Here is an 11,444-nt window from a genome sequence, read left to right as displayed (position 1 = left end):
TGGAGTGACAGTGGAATCAACCAATCACATTTTGACTTGGGTGGGACCGATTTTACAAAAACAACAAATGGAGACTTCTGCCTTCTCAAAGGCCAACAGGTCACTGCGCAATAGCGAACAGTAGTTTTCCCACAGTCTTGCTAGCTATCTTTTGTTGTAGGCTAGTTTACAGCGGCTGCAGCAGATGTTATCGAAGATGATGCTGTTGCAAATTTGTTAGCTTCTCCCTTTTCAATAATAACTTTCAACAAGAAGTTAACCTTTTACTGCAGTGGGCTAAATCAGGGTCACACAGAGTGATCCTTGGTAGTCTTAAACAAATCTACTTTCAAACAAAAGTATACACCTCACACACATGGTTATGGGCTTTAAAAAAGACACCTGTACCATGTCAGATATAGAGTTGAAATGTATACATTTTTTTGTTTGCATCCCAATATTGCACTTTATATACATCACAGAAGATTGAAATATAACACAACTGTTTGACATAGAAACACCGGATTTTCTTTTTTTTTCGTCGTTCATATTATGAAAAATATGAAAACATTCCACCCATGAGGCCAAAGAGGGCACTTTTGGTAATTGACTGCAGGAAAGGGTTGTTTCAAATGATCATCATCTGGTGAGTGGAACTGTATTTTTTGTAATAATGTATTTTTTGTTTGTTTTTGCTCAATAGATTGGGTGGGCCTGGCAAGGCCTGGCTCCCCAGTGGGTGGGCCTGTGTCCACCCAGGCCCACTCATGCCTACGCCCCTGATGCAAACAGCAGATGATGACTGAATTGCAAGTCACAAATAGCCTACTAACCAAGATTTTGGACCAAACTTTTTCAATACCTGCTTTGCATACCCATTGTTGCCTTAGTTAGCATTTACTGGTAGAAATCATAAATTAAAACGTCTTTCCTACCTACCCTACTGGCTACTGATGACATTCTTCTGTGAGCTGCTCCAAGCCAAAACCAGTTGAGAGCTGTGCGCTCTTGCTGCCTGTAGATGATATTCAGCTGAAACTAGGCTATGTGGACAGTGCATGTAAATATACTTCACATGCTTTGCGATTGTGTAGGCTACTTTGTGCATGATTTCACTATTGTACTACATAATTGATAAGTCGTATACCTCCACTACACTACTTTGATACGCATCAGTGGGAATTAAGAAGTGAGTATACTGAAAGAAAAGTGGGTATAAGGCATATACCTGCGTATAGCCTCCACTAAACCACTGGCCCTCTGTGTTTTACAAAAAGTGCACTCCTAAATGAGTGTGCTGGTATTACTGTTGCTGCCTTTTCAGCATCATTATCCTGTCACACACTGAAGGCCTAGGTCCAATAAGTTCGCCACTGCGCAAATATGTCGATATTACAGTCCATTCGGAAAGTATTCAGGTCCCTTCAATTTTTTGAGATGTTTCTAAGACTTGATTGGAGTCCACCTGTGGTACATTCAATTGATTGGACATGATTTGGAAAGGCACACACCTGTATATGTAAGGTCCCACAGTTGACAGTGCATGTCAAAGCAAAAACCAAGCCATGAGGTCGAGGGACTTGTCCGTAGAGCTCTGAGACAGGATTGGGTCGAGGCACAAATCTGGGGAAGGGTCCCAACAAATTTCTGCAGCATTGAAGGTCCCGAAGAACACAGTGGCCTCCATCATTCTTAAATGGAGGAAGTTTGGAACCACCAAGACTATTCCTAGAGCTGGCTGCCCAGCCAAACTGAGCAATCGGGGGAGAAGGGCCTTGGTCAGGGAGGTGACCAAGAACCCGATTGTCACTCTGACAGAGCTCCAGAGTTCCTCTGTGGAAATGGGAGAACCTTCCAGAAGGACAACCATCTCTGCAGCACTCCACCAATCAGGTCTTTATGGTAAAGTGGCCAGACGGAAGCCACTCCTCAGTAAAAGGCACATGACAGCCCACTTGGAGTTTGCCAAAAGGGATGTAAAGGACTCTCAGACCATGAGAAATAAGATTATCTGGTCTGATGAAACCAAGATTGAAGTCTTTTGCCTGAATGCCAAGTGTCACGTCTGGAGGAAACCTGGTACCATCCTTACGTTGAAGCATGGTGGTGGCAGCATCATTCTGTGGGGATGTTTTTCAGTGGCAGGGACTGAGAGAATAGTCAGGAATGAGGGAAAGATGAACGGAGCAAAGTACAGAGAGATCCTTGATGAAAACCTTGCTCCAGACCAGTCAGGACCTCAGACTGGGGTGAAGGTTCGCCTTCCAACAGGACAACGGCCCTAAGCACACAGCCAAGACAATGCAGGAGTGGCTTCGGGACTAGTCTCTCACAATGTCCTTGAGTGGCCCAGCCAGAGTCTGGACTTAAACCCGATCTAACATCTTTGGAGAGACCTGAAAAAAGCTGTGTAGCGACACTCCCCATCCAACCTGACAGAGCTTGAGAGGATCTGCAGAGAAGAATGGGAGAAACTCCCCAAATACAGGTGTGCCAAGCTTGTAGCGTCATACGCAAGAATACTCGAGGCTGTAATCGCTGCCAAAGGTGCTTCAACAAAGTACTGAGTAATGGGTTTGAATACTTATTTAAATGTGATATTTTTTTATATTTTTCTATTAATTTGCTCAAATGTCCTCACTGTCCGAGACCGAGCCAAGACTGAGTACAAATGTATCTGACAATAAGACAAGACCGAGACACTCAAAATGTGGTCTCGAGACCGTTAGCTTGATCTGCTAAAAACAACAAATACACCGTTAAATTATTTACCTATTTTTTTGTATTTTTTTTATGTGAACTGTTTGTGAATACGTTTTTGCCACTGGGCCTGGGCATTAGACTCCAGAGCCCTTTATTGCAGAGTTGGATCACTGAGGTGGTCGGTTTTCAATTTGCTAACACTCATCATGAGGTTTGTGCAGGCTGAAATATGGTGAGTTGGGATGTTATCGGAAACATTGACATTTGAAGCAAGCACGGTAACAAGCATTCGTTGTTAAATCCCTGTAATTACAGACTGCAATTACCACCAGTTACATGTTGTTAATACAGTGTAACTATGAATTATTACAATTAATTAGAATACTTGTTACAGTGTAATAAAATATGTAATTACACTTTAATAAGGACCCCTTAAAATTAAGTGCTACCTTCTTTTTCATTAGACATTAGTTACATGCATCATGAAATCGATTAGTGCAAGCCCTACCCTTGTAATGAAGGTGGGCCTTAAAGTTGCAATATACAGAAATTGCACCGCCGTTTTCTGGTTGCTAAAATTCTAATAGTTCTCCTCATTTCAGTTTATGTGACAAAACAAACCGTATAGTGAATCATTGTACCTTCTAAACCATTGTGAAATATCTTTTCAATAACCAAAAATATTATATTTTCAGCTTTTTGAAGTTGGTGTACAAAACCGAAAGTAAAAGACGCAAAAATGACTAAACATAAGAACGGGATAAATACGTATTTGGTCACCTACAAACAAGCAAGATTTCTGGCTCTCACAGACCTCTAACTTCTTCTTTAAGAGGCTCCTCTGTCCTCCACTCGTTACCTGTATTAATGGCATCTGTTTGAACTTGTTATCAGTATAAAATACACCTGTCCACAACCTCAAACAGTCACACTCCAAACTCCACTATGGCCAAGACCAAAGAGCTGTCAAAGGACACCAGAAACAAAATTGTAGACCTGCACCAGGCTGGGAAGACTGAATCTGCAATAGGTAAGCAGATTGGTTTGAAGAAATCAACTGTGGGAGCAATTATTAGGAAATGAAAGACATACAAGACCACTGATAATCTCCCTCGATCTGGGGCTCCACGCAAGATCTCACCCCGTGGGGTCAGAATGATCACAAGAACGGTGAGCAAAAATCCCAGAACCACACGGGGGGACCTAGTGAATGACCTGCAGAGAGCTGGGACCAAAGTAACAAAGCCTACCATCAGTAACACACTACGTCCCCAGGGACTCAAATCCTGCAGTGCCAGACGTGTCCCCCTGCTTAAGCCAGTACATGTCCAGGCCCGTCTGAAGTTTGCTAGAGTGCATTTGGATGATCCAGAAGAGGATTGGGAGAATGTCATATGGTCAGATGAAACCAAAATATAACTTTTTGGTAAAAACTCAACTCGTCGTGTTTGGAGGACAAAGAATGCTGAGTTGCATCCAAAGAACACCATACCTACTGTGAAGCATGGGGGTGGAAACATCATGCTTTGGGGCTGTTTTTCTGCAAAGGGACCAGGACGACTGATCCGTGTAAAAGGAAATAATGAATGGGGCCATGTATCGTGAGATTTTGAGTGAAAACCTCCTTCCATCAGCAAGGGCATTGAAGATGAAACGTGGCTGGGTCTTTCAGCATGACAATGATCCCAAACACACCGCCCGGGCAACGAAGGAGTGGCTTCGTAAGAAGCATTTCAAGGTCCTGGAGTGGCCTAGCCAGTCTCCAGATCTCAACCCCATAGAAAATCTTTGGAGGGAGTTGAAAGTCTGTGTTGCCCAACGACAGCCCCAAAACATCACTGCTCTAGAGGAGATCTGCATGGAGGAATGGGCCAAAATAGTGTGTGAAAACCTTGTGGAAGACTTACAGAAAACGTTTGACCTGTGTCATTGCCAACAAAGGGTATATAACAAAGTATTGAGAAACTTTTGTTATTGACCAAATACTTATTTTCCACCATAATTTGCAAATAAATTCATTAAAAATCCTACAATGTGATTTTCTGGATTTTATTTTCTCATTTTGTCTGTCATAGTTGACGTGTACCTATGATGAAAATTACAGGCCTCTCTCATCTTTTTAAGTGGGAGAACTTGCACAATTGGTGGCTGATTAAATACTTTTTTTTCCCCACTGTATAAATAGCGCACATACAGTAGACCAGATATACCGCTTCTTAGACTTTCAATGAGAATGACAGATATATAACTCAAATTTCTATGTGAATTTCTTCAGGTCGCCAAAAAGTTACATATTGCAGGTTTAAGGATGACATGCACAGGAGAGAGACATTACTAGCAAATATCACTATCATGAGGGTGTGAAGAAAGGAATATTTTACGGTTCATTTGATTTAAATTCAAAATACATGTTGATCATCCTGTTGTAATGTGCAGTTCAATATTATCACCAAGTGTCAGCGCTAGCATTTGTATTATAGTTTCGTTTTACTACATGTAAACAAACCACTAGCTATGTCTTGTAATGTAACGTTGATAATACATACCTAGCACAAGGTAGCGGTTCATTCAAAATACAGTATGTTTCTTAATTGAAGCTAACTGGGCAATACACCTGGGTAAAATATAGTTCAGTTTGGAGGAAGCAGGTGAAGAGCTACGAGAGACAGGTTGGTGAGGGGGGAGAGAGGGGCTGATAGTGGTAATTACTGCTGCTACCTAACTTTTGATGTTTACAATGTGACCTTCAATCATTGGACTCGTATGCTAGCTACATTTAGTTTAGTTATATTGTTGGCTGTCGTGAGAGAAATTCATCTATCTAACTGGCTATCAAGGTATGCTGATCTTTCTCTACCTTCACATCACGCTAGCTCTGTGGTTATTTGCTGTGCTAGCCAAATGTAGCTAACACCACCAGAGCAAATGGATAATAAACAGGAAATAAATGTTGTTTGACGATTTTGTTTTGTGGATCTGGTAGCAACAAGTCAATGTGTGTTTATAACTCATTTGTTCAGTTTTTTGGTTTGATCAAGAAATATGAACTTGTCATTTTGTGCTAGCTAGTCAATTAACTAGCTAGCTATCAATTATGGCGTGCTGCAGTGCAGGATCCCACTATGCAGATGTCAATTCAACGTCTATTCCAAGTATAATTTAAATGACGTGGAAACAACGTTGATTCAACCAGTTTTTGCCCAGTGGGATGTTTCTGGGGAACCTCTTGGTTGCGCGTGCACATATAATGTGGTATTGTTTTAACATTTGAAAAGGTCTAGAGTAGATTAGTAATAGTTTTTCAGAACTGTCTGGTATAAGCTCAAGCAGTTTAGACTGGGCAAGTTCATTCCAAGTGAAATCTCCACCTACAGTGGGGAAAAAAAGTATTTAGTCAGCCACCAATTGTGCAAGTTCTCCCACTTAAAAAGATGAGAGAGGCCTGTAATTTTCATCATAGGTACACGTCAACTATGACAGACAAATTAAGAAAAAAAATTCCTGAAAATCACACTGTAGGATTTTTTATGAATTTATTTGCAAATTATGGTGGAAAATAAGTATTTGGTCACCTACAAACAAGCAAGATTTCTGGCTCTCACAGACCTGTAACTTCTTCTTTAAGAGGCTCCTCTGTCCTCCACTCGTTACCTGTATTAATAGCACCTGTTTGAACTTGTTATCAGTATAAAAGACACCTGTCCACAACCTCAAACAGTCACACTCCAAACTCCACTATGGCCAAGACCAAAGAGCTGTCAAAGGACACCAGAAACAAAATTGTAGACCTGCACCAGGCTGGGAAGACTGAATCTGCAATAGGTGAGCAGCTTGGTTTGAAGAAATCAACTGTGGGAGCAATTATTAGGAAATGGAAGACATACAAGTCCACTGATAATCTCCCTCGATCTGGGGCTCCACGCAAGATCTCACCCGTGAGGTCAAAATGATCACAAGAACGGTGAGCAAAAATCCCAGAACCACACAGGGGGACCTAGTGAATGACCTGCAGAGAGCTGGGACCAAAGTAACAAAGCCTACCATCAGTAACACACTACGCCGCCAGGGACTCAAATCCTGCAGTTCCAGACGTGTCCCCCTGCTTAAGCCAGTACATGTCCAGGCCCGTCTGAAGTTTGCTAGAGTGCATTTGGATGATCCAGAAGAGGATTGGGAGAATGTCATATGGTCAGATGAAACCAAAATATAACTTTTTGGTAAAAACTCAACTCGTCGTGTTTGGAGGACAAAGAATGCTGAGTTGCATCCAAAGAACACCATACCTACTGTGAAGCATGGGGGTGGAAACATCATGCTTTGGGGCTGTTTTTCTGCAAAGGGACCAGGACGACTGATCCGTGTAAAGGAAAGAATGAATGGGGCCATGTATCGTGAGATTTTGAGTGAAAACCTCCTTCCATCAGCAAGGGCATTGAAGATGAAACGTGGCTGGGTCTTTCAGCATGACAATGATCCCAAACACACTGCCCGGGCAATGAAGGAGTGGCTTCGTAAGAAGCATTTCAAGGTCCTGGAGTGGCCTAGCCAGTCTCCAGATCACAACCCCATAGAAAATGTTTGAGGGAGTTGAAAGTCCGTGTTGCCCAGCGACAGCCCCAAAACATCACTGCTCTAGAGGAGATCTGCATGGAGGAATGGGCCAAAATAGTGTGTGAAAACCTTGTGAAGACTTACAGAAAACGTTTGACCTGTGTCATTGCCAACAAAGGGTATATAACAAAGTATTGAGAAACTTTTGTTATTGACCAAATACTTATTTTCCACCATCATTTGCAAATAAATTCATAAAAAATCCTACAATGTGATTTTCTGGATTTTCTTTTCTCATTTTGTCTGTCATAGTTGACGTGTACCTATGATGAAAATTAAAGGCCTCTCTCATCTTTTTAAGTGGGAGAACTTGCACAATTGGTGGCTGACTAAATACTTTTTTTCCCCACTGTACATGTACCCCAGGCACCGTGTAATGGAAAACAAACTCGCCCACTCTTTTGACTACTATCCTTTCTTTAATATACTATTACCTCACAAGACCATCTTGAAAACCAGATTTTATCTCAATGCAACTAACCTGGATATATACACTGAGTGTACAAAACATTAGGAACACATTTAAGTCATTTAGCTGATGCTCTTATCCAGAGCGACTTACAGTTAGTGAGTGCATACATTTTTCATACTGGCCCCCTGTAGGAAACGAACCCACAACCCTGGCGTTGCAAGCGCCATTCTCTACCAACTGAGCTACAGGGAACACCTTCCTAATATTGAGTTGCACACCCTTTTGCCCTCAGAACAGTATGAAAATGTATGCACTCACTAACTGTAAGTCGCTCGGGATAAGAGCGTCTGCTAAAATGACTAAAAAATCAAAAAAAATGGAAACAAGGTGTCAAAAGCATTCCACAGGGATGCTGGCCCATGTTGACTCCAATGCTTACCACAGTTGTGTCAAGTTGGCTGGATGTCCTTTGGGTGGTGGACTATTCTTGATACACACGGGAAATTGTTTAGCGTGAAAAACCCAGCAGTGTTGCAGTTCTTGACACACTCAAACCGGTGAGCCTGGCACCTACTACCATACCCCGTTCAAAGGCATTTAGATATTTTGTGTTGCCCATTCACCCTCTGAATGGCACACATACACAATCCATGTCTCAATTGTCTCAAGGCTTAAATATCCTTCTTTAACCTGTCTCCTCCCCTTCAGCTACACTGATTGAAGCAGATTTAACAAGTTACATCAATAAGGGATCATAGCTTTCACCTGGATTCACCTGGTCAGTCTGTCATGGAAAGAGCAGGTGTTCCTAATGTTTTGTACACTCAGTCTATATGTACATATCAATACAAATATTATTTTGAGTTTGGAATGTAATTTCTCTCAGTTTCTGAACTAGAAATGTTTGGTGACATTATGACTGAAGTACTGTCCTTCACCACTAGATGTCCTTACAAGCTTCAGCTGGGGACAAGGCCAGGAGAGGATAAGCCTGAGTGCTTATGTTTAATTGATGTGGCCAGGGTAAAAAAATATCTGTGAGGTAGATCACACGGCCACCAGTGAATAAGCCTCATCTGTGCCAGTGATATTACCTTTAATCGCCCATGCAATGAATAGGTGAGCCTGTAAGTATGAAAGGGCATCATATATCAACTAAAGGAGCCTGTGGCGGTCTATGGTTCTAGGGCTAGGTAATATGAGGTGACAGTGATGGTGACCAGATTTGGAATGACACCTGACAGCGGGTTTAATAGTTCAAATGTTCATATACAGTAGGCCTTTATGAAGGCCTCAAAGTCCAGGATATTGACAAAATGGCTATTTTGCTGAGGAACATTTTTCAACCTAGTTGGGGTATACCTCATGGGGTTTCTATGACAGTGAATTGGCAATTAAGTCAGCATGATGACAGGTTAATAAAAAAACAATTTGAACATGTAATTAGTAGGTGCAGGTGTAGGATCAAAGAGTTACCTCAGAATGACGCTCTCTCCTTCCAGCACTGTAATGTTGTCGGGCAGGTGGCCGAATTCGGCTCCGTGCACACTTGGCCCTGCCAAGGAAAATGAGAGAAGAGAGGGAGGAGGGTGAGCATAATGCCGTTATAACAACAACAGACGGTCCATTCACATTCTCAATCCCCCAATCCCCTGGTTGGCATCTCAGCCACCGCGGTGCTGAGTACCTCATTGATCCAGGTCAGGCTGGATGTGTTTAGCGGTTTACTTAGTTATTTGTGACGGGAAAGTCATAAATATACAAACACAGGTGTTGTAACGTATTCACTGACCCCCTGTATTATTTAAATAATGATATGGTTTTGCCCCCCCCCCACCCCGGTTGTGTGTTTGTGTGAGTGTGTATGTGTGTCTCATTGAACAGTGTTGATAATGAGCCGGGGGAAGAGGAGGATTCACGCAGGGGCGTCAGAGCGTGAAATGAAGGTACACCAACGGCAACAGGAGGGATGCGTATAGTGAGGTTCATCCTGCTTACAAATATGTGTGGGGCATCGTCTGTCTATGAAAATGCCCTTTTTGTTACAAATGTAACCAGAACCATGCATAATACACATTCACTAATAATGACTAACTTTAACTTTATAGAAAATAAAGTTACATAAACAATCTCTCAAGCACAAGCCCACGTGCTAGTGAGTAGCCAGCTAATCTTTATATTTCAAGTTTAGCCAACTTGGATCTATTTGCTAGATAACAAGGAAGAACAGTTGAATGGTTATGAACACATCATTCTGTCCGCCTCCAACTGTTTGAACAGCATGCTAGCGTGTCCACTTTGTTCAGATAGTGAAATCAAGTGGCCTACCTTATTTCTCAGAATGTGAACGAGTTTCCAATTCCTTATATAATTGTGTTTTATGCTTATTGCACAATTATAAAACACAGACTAGACAGCTAGTATTACAGTCTTTGGCTAAAATGCTACTAGGGGTACATGGTACCGCAATGCCACGCGTGACAAACTGAGCATTGATTTTCCAGAATCAATGTTCATTGTACTCCCGTTTTAGTAGTGTCAGCTCTGCACGCAATTTGAGGAGTTGAGACCTAAAAAGGGAATCATTAGAAAGGTTAACTTCTCTTCTATTACAGTAAAATAATGTCTCAATGTGTTTTGGTGTCCATATGACTGATTCTGTGGACCAACCCTCAAATGCAAATAGCGAGTTGAAAAAATAGTGTGTGATTGCAGCCAGCAATTCGGGGCATTCTTGCATGTGGAACGCCTCGAGCATCCCACTGGTTCCTGCAATCGAGCAAGCCATCTTTATGCTTGTGTGACACTTTTGATATTCTGGATTTCCCCTGATTGTCTATGTGATTAAAATGTGGGTCAAGAGGGAAATAAAATTATTATCTGAATACTTCGGGGGCGAAGGACACTGTCTACCGATGTCCTAGCTAGCTAGCTACCGGCGTCGCCCCCACTTCCCGCCTGCTGTGTACTGGAGTCCTCCTAGCTAAATAGCTAGCACACAGTGTCCTTTGCTCCCACTCGCCGAAGACCTGCCCTCGCAGTCGTTAACAGAACTGTGGGAAAGCAGTGCCTGACATGTGGGGTCGAAGGACACTGTCTACCGGTGTCCTAGCTATTGTTAGCCAGCTAGCTACCTATCCAGCCTGCTGTGTACTGGAGTCCTAGCAAAATAATGTACCAATAGAAGTACAAAGAGGAGTTCCTGCAGATGCAGGAATTAGGTTGGGGCGGTATACCATATATACCGTATATCGGACTGGGGTATTTGTTTGGAAATTTGCCACAGGATGGTTTTCCAATACCGTCAATAACTTTGAAACTATTTCTTAGAAGTTTTTCTATACATTTTAATATTTGTAGCTACTTCCTAAGTAAATACTTGTGTGTGTGATTGCAGCCAGCAATTCGGGGCATTCCTGCATGTGGAACGCCTCGAGCATCCCACTGGTTCCTGCAATCGAGCACGCCATCTTTATGCTTGTGTGACACTTTTGATATTCTGGATTCAAGTCAACTTGTGCAATATGTTAGAAGATAAAGCAGATTGCGTTCTTCATTTCACCTGTCACATTATTTTATTTTACATTATGAAGCTTACCATAGTTCCTCAGAACAGTTGAGCCAATCACATGTTTGTTTGTAAATACAACAAATGGAGAAAGTGGGAGCAGGTGAGTCCAGCTGTGTGTTGACAGCGGTAGCATTTTATATTGAAAGTCAACAGTGTTTTTTTGCTTCA

General features: G+C 42.1%; 1 protein-coding gene across 1 annotated transcript in view; it reads right to left on the bottom strand.

The window, feature by feature from the left end:
- Positions 1-11,175, bottom strand: part of LOC121558159 (igLON family member 5) — a 41,230-nt gene extending 30,055 nt beyond the window's left edge. Inside the window, exons 1-2 of the mRNA XM_045216507.1 lie at positions 11,085-11,175; positions 9,182-9,260 (exon numbers count right to left, since the gene is read on the bottom strand). Coding sequence (XP_045072442.1) covers positions 9,182-9,260; positions 11,085-11,175 — 170 coding nt within the window. The remainder of the gene's footprint in view (positions 1-9,181; positions 9,261-11,084) is intronic.
- Positions 11,176-11,444: the final 269 nt, after the last annotated feature.

Source organism: Coregonus clupeaformis, unplaced genomic scaffold (genome assembly GCF_020615455.1).
Source record: "Coregonus clupeaformis isolate EN_2021a unplaced genomic scaffold, ASM2061545v1 scaf0726, whole genome shotgun sequence".
NCBI lineage: Eukaryota > Metazoa > Chordata > Actinopteri > Salmoniformes > Salmonidae > Coregonus > Coregonus clupeaformis.
Note: the sequence above shows the minus strand (reverse complement) of the source record. Positions and strands in the feature narration are given on the sequence as shown.